Source organism: Rhinopithecus bieti, unplaced genomic scaffold (assembly GCF_001698545.2).
Source record: "Rhinopithecus bieti isolate Rb0 unplaced genomic scaffold, ASM169854v2 scaffold_41145, whole genome shotgun sequence".
Lineage (NCBI taxonomy): Eukaryota > Metazoa > Chordata > Mammalia > Primates > Cercopithecidae > Rhinopithecus > Rhinopithecus bieti.
Window position 1 is genome coordinate 73633 of NW_016817055.1, and position 27977 is coordinate 101609.

Here is a 27977-nt window from a genome sequence, read left to right on the forward strand (position 1 = left end):
CAGCCAGGTATGGTGAAATAAACATTCTTGGAGCCTAATCGACAGAGAGCAAATGCATATAGCAAAATGAAGATGCCACTTTATCTCTGAGGGAAGCAGGGGGCTGTAGAAAGCAGTTGGGTATGAGGGCATCTCACTTTGGCTATTGGTAATTTCTAAAGCACTTTAAAAATGCTTGCTGAATCAGAAGAAGGTAGGGATTCTTCTGATTCAGAAATAACCTTGCCTTTCATTCTTGACTCCTTACTAGACATAGGTAATCAACCATAATTTCAGGGCTTTTGAATCATTCAATACTACATACTAGGCAATACTTATCAATAGGAGAGAAAACCTATTCGGCTTCCCTGGTATTAGCATAATTTACTTGGCATGAGGCACCCGTTCTAATCAAGGTTCAGACCAAACTTTCTCTGCGTGATATAGTGAAGAGGCAGCTTTTTCTCTTATAGAGAATCATTTGTTTTCTCTTCTGCTTGAGCCCTTTCTTCTCCAGATTCCCCACCCCACCCACACCCCTGACCATTTCTCCTCATGATAAATTTCACATAAGATGTGCTTAGGAGGCATTTTTGAAGATGTCCCAGACAGCCTCAGGATTGTCTCTGGACCTAAAGCTGAAATGAATCATTATTCTTAATCCTCAGTGTCCTTAGACACTACATTGCTTTTATTTGCATAGAGGTTTATGTGCTGCAATGAATTCCTTCCTCATTGAGAATAAATTGTGGCTCTGTCAAATGACCCTCCCATCCTCCTGACACATTTCTTTTATGTTATGGGATTCAGACCATCTAGATTTTGTGGGCCGATGTCACTAAATCTGCTGAATCTGCCTTGGGTCATATATTCATCTCTTGCCCATAATTCTGTTCACCAGCACAGACACAGACTTGCCCTTCCAGAAAGATACTTCCTTTTAGTGTAGGAAGAAGTAACAAAAACAAATACCCTATGGCTTATCTCTTTGCACAATTATTAATGGGGCTTTTTGGACACTGTGAATTAATGTGTTACCTACTACCATATGGTAGAAATGAAGTGCAAAATCATCAACTCAGATCCCCATATAATTATACCAAGTAAGTATCCGAAACTACTCAATCCTCTCTCTTAATTTGTTTGCCTTGATTATACAGAAGTATCCATTGCTATAAATTTATCTTAGGAGTAAATACATGTGGTTAGTGAGTCAAGTAAAACAAATAAAACAAAAAAGTCAGTTAATAGAAAAATTTTGGAAACCTCATCTCTGTAGCTTTAGAAGCTACCTATAAACTGAAGGGTTTCAGGTCAGATTCTTTGTGTTTTTTTTTTTTTGGTCAAATTTATTTTATAGGTGTACTTTTGTGCAGGACAAATTTAGATGGATTGGGAATTAGAGAAAAGGTAAAGAATGTAATCACTCATGAAATCCCTTTATGCTAAATGCATGTCAATTATTCACATCTTTTTAAAACTTGGAAGTTTCTTGTTTTGTGTGCATCTATACAGCCTTGAATTTCACCAGAGGGAGTGCGACCAGATGCGCAGAATCCACGGTGATTGACATAAAAAGAGAAGCTGTCGGGGCATTGTCTATGTCTTAGGCTCTAGGTAGAAGGGATCTCCATCGTTCATTCAATAAACATTTAGGTGTGTGCTTTTAAGCAGAGCCTGATGTTTTAGTGGGAACAAGACAGAAATGCCCCCAGGACTCAGGGCCGCTCACTGTATGATACAGGGGTGATGTGTCCAATGTCAACAGGGAAAGAATTACTTTGGATGAATGACTGCAAATGGAAACAAAGCTAGGTGAAATTCTTCGTTTATCTTGTTTGAGTTAATCTGTCCTCTTCCATTACTCTAAGATGTTCCCTCGGGAAACCAAGCAATTCAGTGTGGGTAGGCGTGAAGTTGGAGCGCAGATGGTATCATATTCTGAGGAGGACATCACCTACACAGCCCTTCCAAGACTTGGACTTCGCTCTAGTCTTTGGAAACTTCATTATGGACTCAGATAGTCCAGTTCCTCCTCTGGGTAGCTATGAGCAGCCAGCAGGACTTCCAGGCTTCCCATAGAAGCATATGCCATTCCTTAGTGTCTCCACACAGTAAGCAAGCCCAGTCAGACCTACCCAGTGAACATACTCGGATGTGATCCTGGTTTGCCTAGGACTTTCGGGCATTGTCTCTGAAAGCCTCATGTCCCAGGAAATCCCTCATTTGCAGGCAAACCTAGACAGATGGTCACCTTCAACCTAGGCCTGTGTGGCTTCTGCTAAACCCAGTTAGCACAAATTGCTCCATGAGCTATGGTAAAGTCTTTGCTTTCTTCTTATTTCATAGGCAATGCTCTCTTTTTGTATATTCTTACTTTTCCTTTTAATGCACTACCAGCACGATGATTTTCTTTTCTTCTTATCCCCAATTCCCTCGTCTAGAATTCTTCCAGCAGCTTAAATAGACTCCAGCAAAGCATCCATTTGAAAGGGCTTAAGTAAGAAACAGGAATGTAATGCCTTACCATCTCTTGACATTCCCAGGGCAAGACACTTCTGCAGTCGGCAGTGTTGGCAACGGTTTCTGTTGGTTCTGTCAATTAAACAGTTTCTCTGCCTTGGGCAGGAATAAGAGGCATTGTTCTGCTGGCTCCTCCTAAAGAATCCCTTGAGGGAAAAAGAGAAGGGGAGAGAAACAGATTCATAAGAAGGGAAACAGAGAACATTAACATATACATTTGCTACATTTTCTGCAGTGCCCATAACTGAGTTTGATTTTTAAAGCTCTTTGGATACCTCTTCTCGTATGGCTTGCAGATATTTCTGCTGGAGAAAATAGATGCTATCTGCAGAGATATGAGGGTATCATTCATTTACCCATTCACTCATTCATTCATTCCTTGAATAAATGTTTGCTAAAGACATTTGCAGTTGTGCTGTTCTATGCAGAAATAAACAGAAGTTTCTGTCCCACAAAGAGCAGCGGGGAAGGAGTAGCAAAGGAGAGTGCTAAACCAAACATGACAGAACTTGGTGGGGACAATCACATAGGCTTGTATCAAGTGCTGTGGTGGTGAGGAACTTGAGGTATTGGTAAGAAAAAGCAACACTGAGGAGTATGTGCTACTGTTTTCTTAGTTTCTAAGATGTGGTTTCCCCCACCATAAACTTTTGAATTTGGCTAGAATGCAGCTGAAAAGTGTTTTATTTTTCTACCTTTTTGAGGTGTCTTGCTATGTTGTTCATGCTAGAGTGCAGTGACTATTTGCAGGCAGGATCATAGTGTACTGCGGCCTCAAACTCCTAGACTCAAGGATCTTCCTGCCTCAACCTATAGCTGGGACTACACGTGTGTGTGTGCACCGTGGCTGGGTCTGGAAAGTTGTTTTTAATAATCAACTATACTTTTGAAAAAAGAAAATATTATGTATAAGCTGTTCAACAACAAAAATTAAGTAAAACTGAATGAATAGTTTCTACTTGGCCTCAGGTTATTCGGTGTAAGATGTCTTCATGCAAGTACATTTGGGTTCATCAGGTACAAAATGAACTGCCAGTGACCATACACTGCTTCTCTAAATAAATCCACAGCTGAGTTGATTTTTAAAAAATTTTTCCTTAGTTGTCTTATAGAAAACTCTATTGGGGAAAATAAGCATTTTCTCCAGAGATAGATTAAGTTATCATTCATCCATTCACTGACTCATGTAATCGATTTCCCTAATCACTCTTTACTCTTGAATTGTCTAGAGAAAAAAGGAAAAGTGCAACGTATCATGAGCAAAATGATGGTCTGCATTAAGCTTTCTAAGACAAATTTTGGGAAAAGATTCCCACAGCATCATCTTTTGGAAGGAGGAAGTCTAGAAAAGTTCAGGAATGGTAGATTCAATGCTTATCTTGCAGAGAAGCCTGGAATAGATCCTCTGACTTCCCTCAAACAGCTTCTTTGTTTCCTCAACTATCTACAGGATGAAGAAGCAGAGCCAGGGCTAGGTGAGCCTAGTGAGGCAAACACCTTGCCCACAACATTAAAAGGTCACCTAAAATTTTTGTAATTAGAAAATACAATATTTTAACATCGTGTTAAAAAATCGACATTAATGCAAAAATACCCAATAACTTAAAGAAGGGATCTGTGTTACTGATTTTCCTTTTGTCTTGAGCTCCAATATGGCTCAGCATGGCACTGGTGAAGACAGCTTAGTCCATCTATGAGGAATCTCAGACATGGAGGTGTGGTCGAGGATCTCCTCAGAGAGAGAGAGAGTCCCAACTGGCTTCGCCATTCAACAACAAGGACTAGTTTCATCCCCATACTTCCACGTGCATTCCTTATTTAATAAACCAGTGATGGCAGAATGAGACACGTGACAGTCCAGTTTGACTGAATTCATGCAGCATCTTAGAATAGAGATCAAACGTAAGCCCCCCAGGGACTGAAATGATGTACTTTATATACTGTGAAAACTGTCAGAAAGCATAACCTCAGCCCATCAGTCTTGATTAAAGATGACTTGAAATTTACATTTTAAGACAGAATTGTGTGGTTTTTATCTTTGGATACTCTAGTGCTACTTAGCAAAAGAGTTGACAGGACAGAAAAGACTTTTCTGAAGTCACAGCTACAGCCCTAATTTAAGACCAATTTGACATTAATTACGACGCGTTTCTTGCTTATCTGTTGCTCATTATTGCAAATGAGGTTTTTGGCATGAAAGAGAGATTGTGTTCCAAATTTTATTGAATGAATAGAAATTTGAATAAGTGCACAAGCCGAATTGATGTTATTCAGAATGGGTTGTTTATGTTGACTTGAAAACAGCATTATGAAAACTCAGAGGTTGATACTGAATGTGCTGACATTGACATCAAATTCTGAAGAGAATTTTTAAGTTTTCTATTTGCAGAAAATTGTAGCATATATACAAATATGGGTTTTTTCCATGAATTAAAAAAATAGTGTGGTGTATAGTGCCATTTTAACTAAAACCTCAGAGTATGCTTCATAATAACAACATAATTTCTTTGATTGTGGATTCTTCCTTTAAATAGAAAAGGTGACACTTGTTCTTGGCTATTGGCCTGTTGGGTTATATTTGCACATTAGCTAAATCTTTTGGAAATTACTGTTTAAAATATTTTGCTTTTTAACCTGAACATATCCCTATCTTTTGAAATCACACATTTTTCAAATAGAGCTTGCACAATCAAATGCCAAACATCTCCATTTTGACATTGATCTAAAAATCAGTTTTAGTAGATATTATGTAAACCAGAGCTCTCAAGATTGCATAACAAGCCAATATAATGGTAGAAATACTTACAATGGAGAAGATTCTGACTCCTAAATCATTATTTTTTATGAAGAAAACTATTTGTCTATCTGCCTAGAGGATGTAATAACTTATTCAAGGAGGGTAAAAAATTGCTGACATAATTTTGCTTTCTTGTTTATTCTTGATGAGTTGAAAAATTGCATTAAAGGGGATAACATGCAATTCTTAATTATAGGGCTGCAGAGGAACAGAATGCAAAGAACAGCTCATGATATTCACAAATAGATTATCACTAATCATCTGTAAAGTACAGCAGTGTGTTGACAGGTTAGTACGTTAATATGCTCCCTCTTCTTCCCTCACCCACTTCATTCTTATTTATTTCCTTTTCTTTTCTTCACTCTGGTTTTAATTCCAGGACTCATGCCTTTTTGAGTCTATTATGAAGACATTGTCAATTTATCACACAGTACCAGTATTTGACAGTTACAATGTGTTTTGCCTTGTGTACATTTGAAAGCCTGTTTAAGATTAAGATTAGATCTTAGACTCTACGACTCTACTACCCCTCCTTCAGTTTACTGATCTTCAAAGAATAATTCACTTTGCTCGCATCTTTGATCAAAAACATAATTGCTCTTGCCAATAACTTTACCAGCATATTACCTTTCCCTCCCAGACTGTGGGTGCATTTTATTTGTTCTGTTTACACATGGTCCTTTAACTATAGCTATAGAACTGTTTAGATTTTCCCTGGCTATTATGTCTCTCACACTCACCTTCTTTCCTTCTAAGGATTCATTATTAAAACTTACTGTTAAATTTCAAAGTTCTTTTATTTCAGATTCAGTCTACGTTTACTGCTATTCCTCCAGCTCTTTATTTAAGAGAGCAACTTGCTCACAGGAATTAGTTTGCCACGGGAAGGGTGGGTGGAATCTGTCTGGAAGTGGAACGCTGGATTGAGACTGAAAACCCTGTGTTTTGGCCATGCTCTGTTCTTCACTGTCTGAATCAATGATGTTGATCAGATGACATAATCTTGTTTATACCTCAGGACCTCATCGGAAAAGGAAGGGGTGTGTGGGGGTAGGTGAATTTTAGTTGATTTAGAGATAATCTTGTTGGCTTCTAACATACCATGCTTCCAGTTTTCTTTTCTTTCTTTCTTTTTTTTTTCCCTGTAATGTGAGAATAAAGGATGGCCATATGCATATTGTAGCTGTTACCTTCACTTCCTCTTTCTCAAGCAGATAGTTAGATATGTACCTATTAGTTTATAATCTTTATTTTAACCTTTAGTTTTTTCATATAGTAATAAGTGCCTTGGAATTTACTGGAGACAATACTGCTAAAACAGCAAGAGTCAGTATTTATATCTCTGTAAATGTGAATAATTCAAGGTTTTAAATACGAATCCATTTTTAAAGAGCTGCTGACCAGTTAGACAATAACAAAAAGGTAAAAGGCAAAAGAACAGAAAATCAACCCTCCCACCCACCACGCGAGAATTCCTGAATGTCAGCAGCAGGCAGAAGGGTCCTTTAGCAAGCCTTCCTTAAAAAGGTGTCACCTCGTCTTGTGAGGTACACAGATGCCTGAGGCAAATACAGAACCCTGCGGTCTGAAAGTCCCATACCTTGCAGCCTTCACATGTGATGACTCCGTAGTGGATCCCAGAGGACTTATCGCCACAAATTTTGCATGGTATCACTTCAATTTGTGCTGAAAGGAGAAAATACACATTTTGAGCATACAAACGTTTTCTTTCTCCTTTCACTCTTCCTATCTCCCCATCTATCTCTGCCTTGATGTTTGTATTTGAAAATACTGGGTGTGGGTGGTGGTATGGGAGTCATCCACTAGTATTTACATGGCTGTCCTAAACTTCTTCTAAGTCAAAGTACATTTCTCTGCCATTGTTTGCTTTGTTTTTCTCAAACTAAAAAAATATAATCAGAAACCAGTTTTCCAAAGTCTTGCATTCACTGTTTTCTCCTTTGTGAACTTGACCTTAAAAATAGTGGGACTCAAAAAGCCTTTGAACCCACGGCTTTTATTTTCTTATTTTGCACTTGAAACACTAAGTTACTGAGAGCTTTCACAAGGCCTTATCTCAGTGATATTTAAAATAAATACATAAATAAAGCAAAACTATGGGATGGGGCAGTGCATGGTAGCTTTATACATTGTGTGGCTGGATATTTACTTACAAAAATGCCAATAATAAATCAGTCCAATATTTATTGAGCATGCTGTTTATGTTCTCTAAGATAATAAAGGCTGTTGATGGAGGATAAGATATGCTAATTATACAAATAATCTAATTAATAAAATAAAATTAATACAAGGAGAAATCAGGATAAATTATGAGGGTACTAAATTTGAATTCAGTACAAACTGAAATTGTTTCATTGGAGATGAAGGCATTTTTGTTGATTCTGAAGATTGTGCAGGATTTAGTTAGGCTGAAGGGAAAGGCAAAGGGCATTTCTGTAGGCAGAAGGGAAATGAAAAAAGATTGGAGGCCTGGGATGATTGTGGATTGTGATCATTGAGACAATAACTTGGCTATAATGCAAATTTAGGTCAGATGATTGGCTAGAGGGATGATGCCAGATTATGGAGTTCCTGGGGTTAGGCAGCGGGGTTTTTCACCTGATCTCACTGGCCATAAGGAATCAACGAAGTGAACAGGGTAAAGAAATGATGAAAGCAACTCTCCTTAGAAAGGTGAGTTTGGCAGGCTACCCATAAACAAGCAGAAGACCAACTAAAGATTACGTCTAACTTGGGTGTTAGGAGATAAAAACATGGCTTATTATATCAGTGGCAGGATAAATGGAGAGGAAGACGTAAATAGAAAGATGGTTCAAAGGCAAAAGCTAGATTATATAATAAAAAAAGGGAACAGACGTGGAAATGGAGAGTCAAAGGTGACTCCTAGCTTCCTAGCCAAGAGGCTGAGATAAAGTAGTAGGTTTGACAGAAATGGGGTTAGTGGTAAGGTGATTACTTTGGCGGAATATGGTGAGGCATGGGATTTCTATTTTCTATGTGTGCAATTTGGTGTAATGTCCTGTATATAGAACCTCTTGGTAAGATGATTTTAAACAATCAGCACACAGGTTATGGATGAATCTATGAGATAAAATTTATTTAGAATGTAGTGATTCCTATGTCTGATAGTATTCTAAGAGTTGTTAAAATTACACACACTAGAAGATCTGCTATTTCCTCTTCCAATTTAAAATAATTATGCAAAATATACTTCAAAATGCTTTGTATATCAATCTGCCACTTGGATGCTTTTCTACAGTTTCTCACTCTTGAATATACAAAACAAATAAATGCAAGACATTGCCCTCTTTTTCTTATTATTTTACATTTTAAAAAAGACAATACTTAGCTTTAGGGTAGTATATTACATTTTTTAAAAGTAAATATTTCACAGAAATTTCAAATCATCTTTGTAAGCAAAAAAACCTCAGTGTTATGTGCCTATTTTTCATGTGAAAAAATTGAGGATCCAGGTTTAGTTCTGCTTTTGAGTTGAATTGGGAATTGACAACCAGAAATTAGCTAAATATCCTGATACTTCATTCAGTAACCATTCTCTGACTTCCACACAGACAAAATAAGATTACAGTTTTAAATTCCTGTATTTCTCCAATAGCTCCAGCTGAAGAGCTAAAGACAAATAGCATCAGAAGAAACAAAGTCACCTAAAATACTTATGAGACTAAGTATACATTTCTTTTCATTTCTTTTTATTTTAGCTTTTAGATTACACGAGCTAGTATTTGTTTTCAAGATTTTGTGATAGGAGAAAACTGTGAGATTTGATGTTATTCTATTCTGTCCTTCCGGACTCCAGTCCTTAGTCTGCTAATGATTGGAGCCACGGCCAAGATAAAATATCTGATCTTATGTTTTCTGGTTTGTAAAGCATAACTGACAAACTTCATAGATTTGTGAGGATCAGATAGATATTTTACTTGAAGCACCTTGTAAAATGGTAAGGAGCTAGGAAATGTTAGTCTTCATTATCATCATCATCACATCAATCATCCTTGTTAACTGGTTTTCTAAAACTTTTGGATACAAAATATGACAAGCCACATTATTATTCCTTTATCAAAGATCTTTTCATTTAAAATAATCTAGTGAATGACACTGCAAGTCATTTGTACTACGGGTTTTTTTTTTTAGCAATAACTTTTAAAATGTTGGATTGTTTATAGCGATTATAAAATTGACTAAAACCTCAGGTATCCATCGTATGGTTTTGGCTTATATAATATTAAGTCAAAGGTTCTCTTTGCATAAATTACTCCCCAGGGAGTAGCTTATACGTGGGGAGAATCTGCTTCAATAAGTTTTTAATTATAAAATGATCTAACTTTAAAGGAAATGAAAATAGAGATAATTTGCCCCCTGGGGTGTGACAAGATGTTTTTGAAAGCCACAGAGGTTATCTTACACAACTTTGGAAATACAAATGAGATAAGGAACATTCGATAGAGCATCTGCATATTTATACATATTTATAATCCTGGCTCAACATGTAATCCTGAAGAACTATAAACATCTTAACAGCATTTTTAAAGAGAAGTAAGTCACTCAAAATGCTATATGTGTACAGCTGTGTGTGGAAAGGGGTTATCGGTTTGGAAATCTGTGACCATTTTAACTTATTGCAATAGAATAAATAATCTGAGGTTTATGATTGGTAAAGGTAGATTAAAGTCATTTAAAGTACTAATTCTTTTCTCTCTTGTAAGAAAATAAACTGCTTCTGAGCTACAGCTTTATAGTTTATACCACTTGTTTGTTTGTTTGTTTGTTTGAGACAGAGTCTTGCTCTGTTGCCAGGCTGGAGTGGAGTGGCGCAATCTCAGCTCACTGCAACCTCCACCTCCCTGGTTCAAGAGATTCTCCTGCCTCAGCCTCCCCAGTAGCTGGGACTACAGGTGTGCACCACCACCCCCAACTAATTTTTGTATTTTTCATAGAGATGGGGTTTCACCATGTTGGCCAGGATGGTCTCGATCTCCTGACCTTGTGATCTGCCTGCCTCAGCCTCCCAAAGTGCTGGGGTTACAGGCATGAGTCACCACACCTGGCCTATACTATGTATTTTATAAAGCACATCTTCCAGACAGCATTTCACAAACTGATTAGAACAACAAATCCCATTATTGCTTCAGTGCCTGCCATTTCTAAATATCTTGCCATTATAACAGGCATAGCCTCTGGTGGAATTGTCTTGCAATTCTAGTGACATGCTATTGACTACGGTTTCCAACTGAATATCTTGGGAGGATTTGGTTGTTTGGACTTCACCAGCTGTTACAATGAAGGTAACAGAAGGAAACTGAGGAAAGAGTTTGACTTTTGTACTTTGCTTGACTCATGGATTTATTCAACAATAGTATTCCCCAAGAGACAAACTTAGAGGAAATGAAATGCCCTGAGAGATGGCTCTAGTGAAGTTTATTCATTTTTCATATTTTTCAATTTCTTATATATTCATTTCACTTACATTTTTCTATTGGTAATCCTTTGTGGAGGCTATGGTTAAAATGTTTTGTATTAACTAATATTTTTGTTTATAAAATCAATGCTATATAGTTTTATCTTTTTTGAAACAATATTCTGACAGTGTCAAAGAGTGTCATGAAAAATTTAAAATGATTTGCTGCTTTATTTTATATTAGAACAATTGATGAAGTACAATTAGTTTACTATCTAGCAATCTGGCAGGCAGAGCCTATTCAACAACTATGGAATAAACCAAATTTCTTTCCCCCTCTGAAGATGGCAATTCTGTCCCCGAGTTCCCCTGAAAACTCCTTCTTTGTTTAGAGTTCCTTGCCACAACTTCGCACAAATCTACCATGTTTTCACTTCTTTCTGCGTATCAAAACACACATATTTTAGTTCTGCCCCTCAGAACCTCTGCTAGTAACAGCAGGTGTTAAGATTATATAAACTAATCCAGCTAATTAGTTAACTAGAAAATGTATCACTTTGATGCAACAAAATACCTTAACTCTTAAAAGCATCCATTAAGAATGGTAATAATAACAGACTTTTCATGTACTTTCTGGTTGGAGGAAACATTTTTACTGTGTTTGTTCTTATGGCTCTCAATTCTCACCATTCCAAGTCTTACAATTCAACTTGGACATTCCTATATTCTGGGCATTTTAAATCAATTGAAGACAGAGACAAGATCACACTTTGTTTTCTACTGTGTCTAAAGGAGAATTTTTATGACTCCTTAAAGTAGTTCTAAATGTTTTATTTATTTCGGTATAACCACAAGATTTGATATACTCCTTCTTATAAAAGAGGCAAGAGGCAATATTAATTTTTTTTGAGTCAGGGTTTCACCTTGTCATCTAGGCTGGAGTGCAGTGTGATTGTAGCTCACTGCAGCCTCAAATCCCCAGACTCAGGAGATCCTCCCATCTTAGCCTCCTGAGTATCTGGGACTATAGGTGTGTACCACCATTCCTGGCTAATGTTTACATTTTTTCGTAGGGATAGACTCTTGCTATGTTGTCCAGGCTGGTCTCTAACTTCTGGCCCCAAGTGATCCACTTGCCTTGACCTCCCAAAGGGCTGAAATTACAGGCATGAGCCACCATGCTGGATCTGATTTTTCATATTTGGGGTAAAGAGAATGAACCAGAGATTGTGGGGGATATATATTTTGGAAAAGGCCCCAAGTGATTCTTGTACATGAGAAGGCTCCCATTGGGAATTAAATGAGTTAAGTTATTAGCTAGGAATTTTCTCTACCATATAAATCACCTGTGAAGGTGGAAAAACTCAGGGACAGGCCAGATCTGAACATTTTAAAGAGTCAACAGTATTTCTCTCTATGTTTTCTCACTTTTGGTTTGGGGCTATACTTGTAGCATCCTTGTTTTCTGCTCTCTCTCTCTCTCTTTTTTTTTTTTTTTTGCCTTAAGGACATCTGACCTGGCTATGATTCCTGGACACTGGACACTCTATTCCTCGACACAGACTACATTGCTGAACATTGGATTCACCTGTCAGCTTCTGTTTCCCATACTTTTACAGTTATGCTAAAAGTGGGCAGTGCAATTAAATCTCTTAATGTCTGAGTAAAGCACAATTTACACATGTAGAAATTTCCAATAAAGATGACTATTTTGGTTAAAAATCCTTTTGCAGATGGTCTCAGTAGCCCAAGTTGTATCTCATCTACCCAAATTGTATCTCATCTACCATCTGCGACAAATCCAAGTTAAAATCTCTGTTTGTACTCTTTCCCTCTCTCACTGGCAGACTGATAAGTATCTCTATTAGGTACAAGATATTCTGATGTCACTTAATAACAAACCCGAAGGTCTGTGATGCAGCAGGTATCCCTGGGAACCAGTTCCACTGGAACTGTGATTCATCAGACAGTAGCCCCAAGGTTGGGATGGGATAGGAACTTGGAAAAATAAGATCCTCAGAGGACAAATATAAAAGTCTTGAACTTCGGCCCGTATACCATGCTAGAAGGTGGTGATTCTAAAAGATTCCTGTCATTGGATTGTGCCCACGTGTATCTCATCAGTGCAGAGGGCATCTCAACATCAGCTTCCTGCCTAAATATGCAATACAGTGCATGAAATTCAGTGCACTCTAATTTCTACTATAATACTCTCACGTCTATCAGCACCTGGGGTCTTCTCTGTAATACTCTGGGTGGTGGGCTGTGTGAATTTTCTGTTCCAATGGCCAATAGCTACTAAATAACTAAAAGATACATTTGGTTTTGTATTAGCTTTATATTATTTTAATTCCCTATACCATTTATCATTGAAAGCTAGATTAAGAAAAAAATTACTACCATATGATAATGACAAAAGAAGATCATTTTCAAAGGCATCATGTGCAGGATTATCGCAATAGAGGCTGATTTATCTTTTACATGTGAACATTTACCCCTGAAAGGTTATTTGCTCGCTCCCCAGAGGACTGAAACAATAGAACACGAGACCAACAAATAATGACAGCAATTAGTATAATCATTAAGAGAAAATACTGATAAGTTAAATATTCCCCTTGTAAACAAAGTAAATCACTTCATAAGTTGCAGTGGCTTTAAACTCATACTTTAGGAATTAATTCCCATGAAATTCCTCTTGTCCTGTCAACATTTTAATTATAATGGGATAATTTGTGCATGGAACCTGATGTTATTCAGGTTGAGTGAATGTCTTCCATGACCACTCAAGGTGTGGTCCACAGACTTGTGGGATTGGCATTGCCGGGGACCATGGTAAAATTGCAGACTACCATGACTCACTCAAGACCAGCTGAATCAGAATTTGCTTTAGAATGAGATCCCGAGGCTAGCATTCGAGTTTGAGAAGCACTGTTCTGTGATGTCCAGGTAGCCACAGTTTTAGCTAATGTAAGAACTGATGGCATTTTAAATTTCCCTGGATTCTGGAAAAGTGGTTTCTGCTTTTGCCTTTTAGGCATTTCCTTTGGATTATAAAGGCAGTAGGACAAGTGAAAGGTTAGAAGAAAATAAAAAAAAAAAAAAAAAGAGAAAACTCTGGTCACTAATTGACGAGGCAGAAAAAAGAGAACACAGCATATTCCTGAAATATCTTGCGTTACTGTAATTAACACCCAGTGTACCAGGCTTCCTTTGCAGATTTAATGACTGTTACCTGCACCCACATTTTCTCCACATTCTAGCAATGCTTGGTAATGACACCTCCCTCTTCTGTACACTCACTCTTGTGGTTGTGGCAACTAGCTCGCTCCTTGGATACTTAGTACTGACAAAGGCTCTCTTGAGAAGGTTAAAAAACATACAGTTTTTCTATTTTGAAAATTGAATGGTACAAAGTCTACTTCTTTTGATAAAGGTAAGGGAGATCAAGCAGTTTTTTGAAACCAAACAATGAACTCATTTTAGCAATTCACGGTAGTTCTGGAAATGCAACATTTGAAAAGCTGTCCTGTCTCATTGAGGCAGATTCGTTAACACGGAGTTCAATGGTCATGATGGATATTCATGGCATTCCTCTCATCTGTCGTGTGCTGTCCTGAGACTTGCTGACTCAAAGTGTGGTCCCTGACCAGTAGCATTGGCCTTCCCTGGGTGCCTGATAGAAATGCAGCGTTTTGCTCCTACCCTGGGCCTATAAGAATCTGGGTTGTGGCTGGGCGCAGTGGCTCATGCCTGTAATCCCAGCACGTTAGGAGGCTGAGGCGGGTGGATTACCAGGTCAAGAGATGGAGACCATCCTGGCCAACATGGTGAAACTGTGTCTCTACTAAAATACAAAAATTAGCTGGATGTGGTGGTGTGCGCCTGTAGTCCCAGTTACTCAGGAGGCTGAGGCAGGAGAATCACTTGAACCTGGGAGGTGGAGGTTGCAGTGAGCTGAGATTATGCCACTGCACTCTGGCCTGGGTGACAGACCAAGACTCTGTCTTAAAGAAAAAAAAAAAAAGGAATCTGGGTTGTAACAGCATCTCTGTGATTCATATACATGATAACATTTGAGAGGTTCTAAAAAAGAGGAAAGCAATACATTCTATAATTTACCCTTCAGGATCTCTGTTCCCAAACCTCTCCTCTCTGTGAAGAGAGCTTTATCTATCTCTTGCTTTCTATATGAAGACATGTACTCTACTTGATAGCTCATTTTATCCAGTTATGAAAAGAAGAAACAGAATTATTTGCTTCAGTAAATAAAACTCATCTCTCTTTAGTTCCTTATTTTTTTTCTAAACCCCTTTCTCTAGACTACATTTAGTTAAAACCTTCAACAGGAAGCTTGTGATTACACAGCATCACCTTCACTGAAGGACAGGGATACAGCACACCACAAAACCAGGTCTCAGAGATAATTTAGAATGACCCGGCAGAGTTTATTCCTTGGAGAATAATTTAAAAAGAGCAAAAAATGTCGTTTCAGAAAATGAAAAAAAAAATACAGCTTTTCTATGTTGAAAATCAAATTGCGTTAAGAGAATGGAGAGACGTCAGGACTGAGTGAAAATATTGTGAAACATGTATGTAATAAAGTACTTGAATCCAAAATATACAAAGCGCTCTTAAAATTCAAAAAGTGGGCAATATCTGAATAGACACTTCACAAAAGAAGATTTGTGAATGGTAAATAAGCATATGAAAAGATGCTGAATATCATATGTCACTAAGGAATCGCAAATTAAAAGCAATGAGGTGCCACTATAAACCTATTAAAAAACCGATAATACCAAATGCTGGAGAGGATGCAGGGCAAATGGGATGCTTGCTTGTTGCTGCTAGGAATGCAAAATGGTACACTCACTTTGGAATGCAGTTTGACAGTTTCTTACAAAGCTACACATAGTCTTACCAAACCACCCAGCAATTGCGTGTCTAGGTATTTACCACTGAACTGAAAACTTATGTCCACATGACAACCTGCACACAAATATTTATGGCAACTTCATTCACAATTACCCAAAACTGGAAACAACTAAGATGTCCTTCAACAGGTGAACAGACAAACCAACTGTGGTACATTTGTGCATTGTAACATTATTTGGCAATATAAAAAGAGCTATTAAGCCAAGAAAATATATGTTGGAAACTTAAATGGATATCACTGAGTGAAAGAAGACAGTTTGATTCCAACTACGTAATATTTTTCAAAGGGCAAAACTACAAAGATAATTTTAAAAAATCACTGGTTGCCGTGGGTTTGGAGTGGAGGAAGAGGATGAAGGGTAAAGGGCAGGGAATTGTTAGGGAAGTGAAACTATTCTGTACAGTACTGTAATGACAGGTACACGTCATTACAGATTTGTCACAGCCTATAGAATATTACAACACAAAGAATAAATGGTTAATAATAATGTATCAGTATTGATTTATAATTCTAACAAGTATACCATACTTATGCAAAATAACAGTAGAGGAAATTGTGTCTGGGGGTTGGTGAGTGCATAGAACTCTATGTACTATCTGCTCAACTATTTTGTAAATCTAAAGTGGTGCTAAAATGTCTATTAATTTTTCAAAAAAGTGAATTGCACAGAGGTGCTTCTTTTGCTGGAGGTAGTTAGGAGCATCGGAGATGGTCCAGCAAAGACAAGTAAGGAGTACGTTAAGAACAATCAACTCTCACCGCTCAACTACATAGAAACTGAACAATCTGCTCCTGAATGACTACTGGGTACATAACGAAATGAAGGCAGAAATAAAGATGTTCTTTGAAATCAATGAGAACAAAGACACAACATACCAGAATCTCTGGGACACTTTTAAAGCAGTGTGTAGAGGGAAATTTATAGCACTAAATGCCCACAAGAGAAAGCAGGAAAGATCTAAAATTGACACCCTAACATCACAATTAAAAGAACTAGAGAAGCAAGAGCAAACACATTCAAAAGCTAGCAGAAGGCAAGAAATAACTAAGATCAGAGCAGAACTGAAGGAGACACAAAAATACCCTTCAAAAAATCAATGGATCCAGGAGCTGGTTTTTTGAAAAGATCGACAAAATTGATAGGCTGCTAGCAAGACTAATAAAGAAGAAAAGGGAAAAGAATAAAATAGATGGAATAAAAAATGATAAAGGGGATATCACCACCGATCCCACAGAAATACAAACTACTATCAGAGAATACTATAAACAGTTCTACACAAATAAACTAGAAAATCTAGAAGAAATGTATAAATTCCTGGACACATACACCCTCCAAGACTAAACCAGGAAGAAGTTGAATCCCTGAATAGACCAATAACAGGCTCTGAAATTGAGGCAATAATTAATAGCCTACCAACTAAAAAAAATCGAGGACCAGACGGATTCACAGCTGAATTCTACCAGAGGTACAAGGAGGAGCTGGTACCATTCCTTCTGAAACTATTCCAATCAATAGAAAAAGAGGGAATCCTCCCTAACTCATTTTATGAGGCCAACATCATCCTGATACTAAAGCCTGATCATCGAGATACCATCATCCTGATACCAAAGCAGAGACACAACAACAAGAAAAGAATTTTAGACCAATATCCCAATGAACATCAATGCAAAAATCCTCAATAAAATACTGGCAAACTGAATCCAGCAGCACATCAAAAACTTATCCACCATGATCAAGTGGGTTTCATCCCTGGGATGCAAGGCTGGTTCAACATATGCAAATCAATAAACATAATCCAGCATATAAACAGAACCAAAGACAAAAACCACATGATTATCTCAATAGATGCAGAAAAGGCCTTTGACAAAATTCACCAGTCCTTCATGCTAAGAATAACCAACTCCTGTAATCCCAGCACTTTGGGAGGCTGAGGTGGGCAGATCATGAGGTCAGGAGTTCGAAACTAGCCTGACTAACATGGTGAAACCCCGTCTCTACTAAAAATACAAAAATTAGCCTGGCATGGTGGCGTGCGCCTATAATCCCAGCTACTCAGGAGGCTGAGGCAGGAGAATCACTTGAACCTGGGAGGCAGAGGTTGCAGTGAGCTGAGATCACGCCACAGCATTCCAGCCTGAGCGACAGAGTAAGACTCCGTCTCAAAACAAAAACAAACAAAAAAATCCCAAGAAAACAAAAACAACTCAGCCAACATCTGTTTATTTTACACCACAGTTATGTGCAAAACCAAGTTTCTATCTTCACAATTATTACTATAATTCTACAGCCACACACGTTTATATCACCTGAATGCAGGGCAGACAGATGACTGCTAAATAAACCTGGAAGAAGACGATGTTAATATGAACTGGAGGAAGCTGGGAAGCTTTGGTGCTGACGTGGCTTTTGAGCCAGGTCTTGGAAACTGAGCAAGTTTCAAGTAGTAAATACTGATGGGAAAGGGCAATCTTAAAGTTGGTGGTTAAAAAGTGAAAAAGGAAAATCTAATAACAAGAACAAAATTCCAGATGACATGTTTATTTTGGAGACTTAGTTAACGGGGTTAAATGAAAAGTAACTAGTAGCAGAATGCTTCCAGAATTATCAATCATGCCTTAATCTGTAGTCACTAACCATATATCAAGTTGAATAATATGAAATTGCCACCTTTTTGTGCAAAAAATGGTTAATATTGCCAATTTCATATAGTTTGACCAAGTATTATTCACTGTATTCTGAGATGTAATTCCTATACTGCATTGTTTTCCAGAATACTTGAAAAGACCAAGGATTTAATGCATGCTTGCTAACTATAAATATAAAGCCATTAAATTAGATACTTGGAGTCAGACAATTCAAAGATTGGGACAATAACCTTTGGCCCTCCACCCCCCACAATATACACATACACACACGAGCAAAAGTCAAGTAACTAAAGTTTGGTGTAGAAAGCATACATGCTGTTTCTCATTGTATTCATTGATAGACACAGTAGAGACCATTCCTGAAGTTCTCAGCACTTGTTCAGAGAGTTTGAAAATAAGCAAAACATGTCTTTTTCTGGTTGGTGGCAAAGAAAGACTAAATCTCTTGAGTGTGTTAAAAAAAGAGACGAGACAGGACGGCAGAGAAAAGAAGGAGGCTATGTTCTAAAATATAATGATCAGAACCAATTTCAATGCCTTTGTTTTAGAAAAAAGAAACGTTGTAAAATAAAAGTGACATCATATCTTCTCATGAGGTATGTGAGTGGATTATCACCCCACACTGAGATAATGTCCATGTAAGATTAGAATGTTAGGACTCTATTAACATTTCTCTTCCTAATCTAATAGTAACTTTATTTAACTGGTTCATAACATTTTACCAATTTGCCTGTAGTGTTATTTGTCCCTTTTTCACGTTTACAGACACTTTTAATTTTTAATGTGCCTTTAGCCACTGATGCCCCAAATACTTATATACACGAACTATAGAACATAGGTGAGATATTTACTGGCATGCGCACGTGTGTGTGTGTGTGTGTGTTTGTGCGTGTGTGTGATTGTTTGGATAATCTAAAAGAGCTTTGACTTTTTTTGAACATAGATGATGCTACGACTATATTGTCAATTTCTGCACTGAAAATGACGTTGTTACATAATTTATGTTCCAGCAAATTTGCAATTTAGCCTCCATTGCTTAAGAATTGAATCTTGATATAAAAGGAAATTATAGAATTAAAGAGATAATTTTAGTTCTTATTTCATCTCTAGAGATAAGAATTACTTTAGAGGTCAGAGAAAGGCAAGTTTGAGTTTAGTTTATCCTTACCTTTGGGGCCTTTTTGAAAAGGAGACATACAGAATTTAAAGGAAAATATTCTCATTTGCACGCCATACCAAAAATTGCTTCAGGAGCAAAATGATAATTTGGAATATTACTCTAGAAGCTCCCTCTTATAATTTCACCCTATGCGAAATGTCACAAAGGCCCGGTGTCAGTGTGGGACTGAGGTGGAGGTTTAGTCACCCAGCAAATGTAGAATTAGTGAATAGCTCCCTCAAAGACTGACGCGTCTGTTCTGCTGATACTGCACACTTTCTCTAAAGAGATTACCAGCATAATCCTAAATATTATGGGACCCGAGATATCTTATATTTGAGCGCATCAGATCCAGCATGCTGCACCTAATCCCTAACAGCTTTATTCAGTGTTTATGTAAGCTGGTGAAGTTGTATGAACATGTCGACTGTCCCTTGTTTCCAGAGACATCACTGTGTATAATTGCCACAAAAAGTAGTGAGAAACGATATTATAATTTTCAAATTTCACTTTAACAAATTTCCATCTTTCAAATTGCTTTTTTTTACAAGTAGAACAATCTAATGGTCTTTTGGTGATCTATACTAACATTTGAATGGAGATATTTATAGTTGTTCCGTTTGTTAGCTGTGTTTCTTATACATTAATTTGTAGCAAAGGCATGTTGATGCTACCATGTAAATTGGATTGTTACAAAAAATTTCTTTTCCATTTTTTAGACATTTGGATTACTTCTAAAGAGGCAGAGTTTTTTTGGGGGGCAATATTAGATGAGAAAACATTACCAAAAACTAGGAATTACTAAGCATAACACCAGGTATTCTACTGTAGGATTTTTTTTTTTAACTATAGCTTTAATTTGGGATACTCATTTTAATTCTACTAAAATTTAAGTGGAGAAAGAGAAATATCTGGTTCTCTTTGCAAAATGCAAAAACATATTTGTTCATATAGTTCATTTAAAAAGTGAATTGGGCATGTGTGTGTGTATGTATGTGTACATAAATCCCAAAAATCGACCACTATGTTTTATATAATTTTACAGTAGAAGATAACTTCATGTTTTTTTAAACACAAAATCAGAGGAGAAAGAAACATTTCTGCTCACCTTTGAGCCCCTGCTTATTGTAATTCAGACCCAAAGAAGATTAAGTACATAGACGTTAGTATGTCTAGTGTTATTAATTTCTAAACAATAGCAGCAACAATATCCTGAGTAAATCTGTTAGTAGCAAGGATAAATATTTAAAGACTCCATTGATGTCAGAAATGCAATCTGCTGGTTATAGCTTATTTCACCAATAAAATCTTTAAATGCATATATTTTGAAATTGGTAATTGCATAGAAACAGTATTTACTTTTTTCCCTGCAAATACAAGCACCAGGAAGCTATAAGCATTGTGAAAAGATGTGATTCTGAGTTTATATATTAAAGGAGTTCTAGTTTGATAAGTATTGAACAATAATGCAGTGTCTATATTATTTGAAACAATTATATCAATTTACATTTTAATATTTCCAACTGTTGTGCATTGCTATCTAGTACTAGCAAGGAAATGACAATAAATCATTTTACCCTGAAATATTCTTAAAACAAGTGCTCCAAATTTGCCTATGTTATGAGATAATGTGTGTCTAGGGAATTATGCACTAACTTGTAAAAAATTTTGGAGAAAAACTGAAATGTAATTCACCTCATTGTTAATAATCATTCAACCAAATAGCTATTACGTTTGAAAATACGTTTCTTACATATGATAAAGCATCTGGTATCATATATATAAATCGAATGGATTTTTTTAAAATAAAAAAAAATAAAATGACTATGATAGGAATGCCGACGACCAAAATCAAAGCTACAAAACTGTGAGAAGGATATTCATATGATTAACCTAATGTTAGTATAATGTGGTGGATAACTACTTGAATTTAATCTCAAAACTTATGCATTTGATAGTTCACTCCAGGATATGGCAGTATTTATATATAAATATCTTCTCCAGTGTAAAATTAAGCCTGAGTGACTTGTTTCACTATATACATTCCTGAGTCAGAAAATATTTTATTGTTCCCACACCTAGCTATCAATTTATTTTGCTGAGAGCTTATAAATGCTTACTTCCTTGCCTGGGGGATGGTCCATACAGTTAAATGTCAGAAGAGAGAAGAAAATGTAAAACTCACCAGTGGCGTCAGCTTTAGTTTTGAGCTGGTTCTCACACATTTTGACGTAGCAATTAAAAGTCTAACTGAAAAATATGACACTTTTCACTGGGGAGGTCTGAAGACTGCCCCTGCGTTAACCCACAACTACAGTCCTAACAGACTGCATTAATGAGATTAAATGAAAGAGGAGTTAAAGGCATCAACGCCTCCATTTCATTAAGTAAGGGTGAAAGGCTGCTCAGGCGCTGAAGGTGGGAGGGAGAATATCGGTTTTTCTTTTTGATGCTACTTATTCGCTAAAGAATGCAGCATTTGCTTAATAGCAATCAGCAACTTCAAGATGTTCCCACCCCCAAATTATACAGATACATACAATTTCTGCACTTACATTCCCCTTTGTTTTCATCCTGTTGGAAACAGATTTGATATGCATATGGCATGTAACAAAAGTTATCCCTGTGACTATAAAAGTACAACATAAATTTTCTTCAGAATTAGTTTGTCTCAAATTATTTTGGATGAAGGATTGCATCAAGGTATTACCATGTTCCTATCCTGTCAAATATTGGATCACAGCTGTCTATGAAGTAGTTAATACAGCAGAGGAGCATTTTAGAGTCTAAGACAATACGCACACCTAACAGGAGCAGCAGCAGCAAGAAAGCCTGAGCACCAGTGTAGAGACAACACCAGGTGACCTCACCCGGCCCCACACCTGAAGTCTAAAGTAACTTCATTTCCCCAGTGTGCCCCGGTGCTCCCACTTGCAAGAATGATGAAGAAACAAAGACAGAAATTTCTGATCCTCGCTAGGAAGGCTAAATATATGAATAGGTAAAAATTGCGTTAACTTCCATAGGAACAAAATATGTTCTTTATATGAAAGCAAAATGCCTACATATGTATTAGCTTTATTTAACTTTACTTAGAGTTGCTCAATTGCTTGCATGATGAATCTCAGATCTTTCTCTTTGCTCTTCTCACCCCCTACTACCTTTGACAGCTCTTGATTTCTTTCCACTAATCGCTTATCACAAACCTTTTTCTTCTTATTTTTTAAAAATAAATTTTATTATGTATATTTAAAATATACAACATGATGTTATAGGACACATGTATTGTATGTAGTAAAATGGTTACTATAGTGGAACAAGTTAACATAGCCATCATCTCGCATAATTACCCATTCCCTCCTTGTGACAAGAGCATTTAGTCTACTACTCATTTAGTAGAAAATACAATACACTATTATGACAAATGGCTTCTTTTTTTTTTTAAATGAGATTGCCTTTAATTTGAAAAAGTGATATTTGAATATGAAACAAATCATAACATACAAAAAGGTATAAAGGGAAAATTTTAATCTCTTTGCATGAGCCCCACCCTCAGCCCTCAGTACTACCCCAATGAGTTACCAACTGATATTTCCTTGCTTTTTTTTCAGAACAAGTCTATGCATATGCAACCATGTATGTTGGTGGGAGTGTAAATTAGTTCAACCACTGTGGAAAGCAAGTGGATATTGCTCAACTTCAAACAGTACTACCATTGAACCCAGCAATCCCATTATTAAGTATACACCCAAAGGAAAACAAATCGTTCTACCAAAGACACATGCACCCATGTGTTCATCACAGCTTTATTCAGAATAGCAAAAACATGCAATCAGCCCAGATGCCCATCAATGGTGGCTTGGATAAAGAAAATATGGTACATATACACCATGGAATACTACACAGCCATAAAAAATACTAAAATCATGTCCTTTATAGCAACGTAGATGCAGCTGGAGGCCATTATCCGAAGTAAATTAACACAGAAACAGAAAACAAATGGTTTATTAATCCTCCTTTTGTTCCTGTCTTCTCTTAAACATGTCCACTTTCTCCTGGCTTACATTGTAGTAGAACTGCTTTTTGATGGGGAGAAAGGCAAGGGGTGGACAGGAGGCCGGGAAATCCATTCAAGATTATTTTTGGCATGGTAGAGCTGAACTTAGTGGTTCTCAGCTGTGGATGCCCATTGGGATAACCCGGAGAGCTTAAAAACATTGATGTCCAGGATTTCCTTCTTACTCTCGTTGATTTGTTTGGTGGGCGGGGGTGGGGGGCAAGGCGTCTGGAATTTTAAACACTTCTAAAGTAATTCTAATGGGCAGCAGGGACTGAAGACCCTTGGAATGGTCCTCAGAATCACCGGAGACATATAGCATAGATTCCTGACCCCAGCAACTACTGAGTCAGAATCTGAGGAGGGGTTTGGGAATCTATATTCATAAGCACTTAGGTATTCATTATGATTAGATACATTCGGTAAAAACTTTAGCAAAGAATCTTGGGCTTTGAGTTAACACATCTGGTTGTCACTTCTTGGGTAAATAACTTTTTGTACCTCAGGCTACTCATGTCTGAAATAAGATTGTAACACTTACTCATTAAATCATAAAAAGAGTAAATGTGAAAGTGCTTAATATTATGTCTGAAACATTTGGGAATCAGTAAACGTAGTTCAATATGAATCTTCATGCCTTTGCTCATTGTGGTGATATGCATTTTGGCTGTTGACTTTGGTTATTCATTCATTCATTCAATATTTATTAATTAATTCATAAGTAATTCCTACCATTTGTGCTTGGAAATAAATATGAGGAAGCTCACAGTCCAGTGTGTATTTAAATCCTATGGAGTTAATCCTATTTGATTGTTTTCATTGTAATTGTTAGTTTTCTGTATTATACAAGAAATAACATTCTAACTTAGAAGATCCGTAGGTAATGAGGATAAGTAAGAAAACCATTTAATAACTTCTTTTTTTTTTTGTCAGAAAGAAAATCGATTTGGGAGATATCAAATATTTGATGTGTTATAGTTCAAATGTGGAGACAGAATTGTTCCCTGTGAAATATTTAAAGGTTATTAAATATTAACTTGAGTAAATGAAATTAGCACGCACCCTTCACAGGGTGCTGAAAGCCAAGTATTAGGCGTAGAAACTTATGTCTCCTGAGCCTTGATAAAAATCCAACTCCCGCTCTTGCAACCAGGAAGTGGGTACAAAAGAGCATCAAAGGAGAATTAATAGCATCTTGATGCACAGAGTATGCTCGTTGCCTAGAAACAAAGGGCAGAGTTGGAGACAGGAGCTCAGATAGGAGGCGTGGATCCAGCCTGTGTTCAGGAAAAAAGGAGGATGGCTGGTATCTCTCTAAAGTTTCAGTTTTATCACATCACCTTCCTTATCAAAAACTTTTCAGCCCTCTAGGTTCCACAAAACAAACCCAAGCTCCTCCTTGGCCTACCTTTCTACAACTTGGGCCAGCTCTGTCTTCAGGCACTCACTTCTGATCCTAGATCAAAGCCATCCATTCACCTGAGCCATCCCACATGCCTCACTTCTCTGCCTTTTCATGCCACCTCTATCTCCTCCTTGAACTTCCTGACAGCCTCTCTCCACTCTGCTCCAATTACCTGCACCTAACCTAAGTTTGAAGACCAAGCTCAACTCCCACCACGTTTGCAAAGTGTCCCCTGACCATTCACCCACAGTAATTTCTGCTTACCCTGGGATCCTATGTCCCCACCACTCATTTGGTCCTGGTACTCTTCAATAATCCTGTTTATATGCTTCTCTTTCACCTTGACTGTAAGCTCCTTAGGGATAAAACCCTCTCTTTGTGTGTCTCCCAGTGTCTAACATAGGAATTTGATAAAATGAATGGAGTTGGCTGGGTGTGGTGGCTCACGCCTGTAATCCCAGCACTTTGGGAGGCTGAGGGAGGCAGATCACCTGAGGTCAGGAGTTCAAGAACAGCCTGGCCAACATGGTGAAACCCCGTCTCTACTAAAAATACAAAAAAGTTAGCTGGGCATGGTGGTGGGTGTCTATAATCCCAGCTACTCCGGGGGCTGAGGCAGAAGAATCGCTTGAACCTGGGAGGTGGAGATTGGGATATGTTTGTTTCCTTGCTTGCCGACGTTTAGTGGGGATGAGAGATAGTTTAAAAAGAAAAACACTTGCCTCTTTTTATTCTTAATTTAATCATAGGTGGTTCTAAGTGTAGGAACAAGGAAGTTGAAATAAAAAAAAACTTCTCTTGATTTCCTGTTTTCCCTTAATATACAACCTGTCCCTTCATCCCCTTGATCTGGCATTTAATTGTCACTTTGAACTGTTGGTCCCAATGGTTTAGGTCTGTTTCTGTCTTGTTGGTAGATTTCATTTTCTCTGGTTGGGGATCTTAACTTTAGAGGCAAGAGGGAGTTGATTTCTCCCCTGGGTAGCTCTCCCTTGACCCCATCTCAGAGTAGGCAGCAGCTATTACGCACTTTTCACACTAACATGGTGCTTACAGCCATCCCTAGTATCAGAAGATATTACGCTAGGGGGACAGAAAAGTTCTCCAACCACCCACCGCTGCCAAGATTCAGGGGGAAATGAGGGATGAATCCCCTTAAATAGAAGAAATGTCATAAAAAGTAGCTTGATTTTATAGAAGCCATCCCATGGTGGTTCTTGAAAAGTGTAGTCCCCAGACCAGCAAAGTCAGCGGCATCACTGTGAACTTATTAAACATGTAGATTCTTAGATACCACTCCAGACCTACTGAATCAGAGACTCTGGGACTGAGCTCAACAATCCATGTGTTCACTAGCTCTCTGGATGGTTCTGAGGCATGCTCATGCTTCAGAACTCCTGGTTTACAGCATGGGTTTTCTAGTCAGAAGGAGCTAGATTTAATAAACAGCTCTGTTACTCACTAGCTGTGTAGTCTGGATAAGTTGATTTTCAGATGTTTCAGTTTCATCATCTGTAAAATGGTGATGCTATGGTCTGAATGTGTGCATCCTCCCCAAATTAATATGTTGAAATTCTTACCCTCGAGATGATGGTATTAGGAAGTGGGGTGTTTGAGAGGTGATCAGAGAATGAAGGCAGAGCCCTCATGAATTGGGTTAGTGTCATTGTACAAGAGGCTCAAGGGAGCTGCCTTGTCCCTTCCATCATGTGAGGACCGGGGAGAAGGCTGTGAACCAGAAAGCAAGACCTAGGCACTGAATCTGCTGGCACCTTGATCTTCGACTAACCAGCCTCTAGAATGGTAAGAAATAAATTTCCGTCACTTATGCACCACACAGTCTATGGTACTTTGTTATAACAGCCCAAACAAACTAAGACAGGTGATAAGAACACCTACCTGATAGAAGTGTTGAAGAATTTAAAGTGAGATAATTTCTGCAAAGCAGTCAGTCCAGCCCTGGGCACATAATAAACATTCAATAACTTTAAGCCATTACTAGAATACTATTTTAGTGGAGAATAGAAAGTGTTCCATACTTTAAAATCTCTGTTATTTTCTCTACACGTTTCTCAAAACTTGGCTGCACATTAAAATCACTTGGGGAGCTTTTTAAAAAAATATCTGATTCCTAAGAGATTTACATCAGACTAATTTAGCAAGAATTTTTGGGAATTGAAACCAGGCATTTTTATTTTACAGAAGATACCAAGATCATTATGAGGTACAGTAAAATCTGCTGTTGCAATGTATTATAATCAATATTGTCATGAGAAAGTGTCATGAGATTAAAAGCAGCTGATAATTAATCATCAGTAATGTGAGATGTTGTATTCATTATTTACCCAAATAATGCCCAAATTTTGCCCAAATTCAGTAGTACAGAAGTCCAGAGAAATGCCAAAAGTCAGGTTCTAGAGCAGGGTTTCTTATGCTTGTCATTGATATTTTGGACTGGATAATTTTTTTTTTTTTCTGGGGAGCTGTTCTGTGTATTTTAAACATCCTTGGCCTCTGTCCACTAGATGCCAGTGTCGCCCCTCACTTATGACAACCAAACAGGTTTCCAAATATTGCCAAATACCCACTGGGGACAAAATAGGCCCCAGTTGACAACCACTGTTCTAGAGTTTCAGTGCCTGGACCCAAATCCAGGCTTTACTATGTAAAAGTATGATTAGTGCAAGTTACTTATTCCCTCTGTGCCTCAATTTCTTCTGTGAAGTAGAGATGAAAATTATACCCAACTGATAAAGTTCAGTTTTGCTGTTTGAGAAATAAAAGAGAAAATGCATATGAAGCACAGGTGAAGGTGTCTGGAACATGGTAAATATTCAGTAAATATCAGCTATCAATTATATGTTTATTGATAGTCTTATTTTGATTCCATTCACTGAAAAATATCTTCTCCTGAAGTCTTTACATTGAAATCATGTATCCTTCTGGAGGCAGTATGGGTCATATTAAAAAAAAAAAGAAGTTGTGTGTCCATTCATTAATTCATCCTTTGAGTTGAGAATCAGAATGACCAACTACTCATT

The 27977-nt window shown here is 37.5% G+C and overlaps 1 protein-coding gene across 2 annotated transcripts in view; it reads right to left on the reverse strand.

The window, feature by feature from the left end:
* Nucleotides 1-27977, reverse strand: part of RORB (RAR related orphan receptor B) — a 191388-nt gene that overhangs the window by 50553 nt on the left and 112858 nt on the right. The window contains exons 1-3 of one of the 2 annotated variants that reach the window (XM_017855784.1): nucleotides 21660-21748; nucleotides 6900-6985; nucleotides 2507-2648 (exon numbers count right to left, since the gene is read on the reverse strand). In XM_017855784.1, the coding sequence (XP_017711273.1) occupies nucleotides 2507-2648; nucleotides 6900-6985; nucleotides 21660-21699 (268 nt within the window). In that variant the 5' untranslated portion in view covers nucleotides 21700-21748. Of the gene's footprint in view, nucleotides 1-2506; nucleotides 2649-6899; nucleotides 6986-21659; nucleotides 21749-27977 lie in introns of those variants that run through there. The other variant, XM_017855786.1, reaches the window with a different exon arrangement.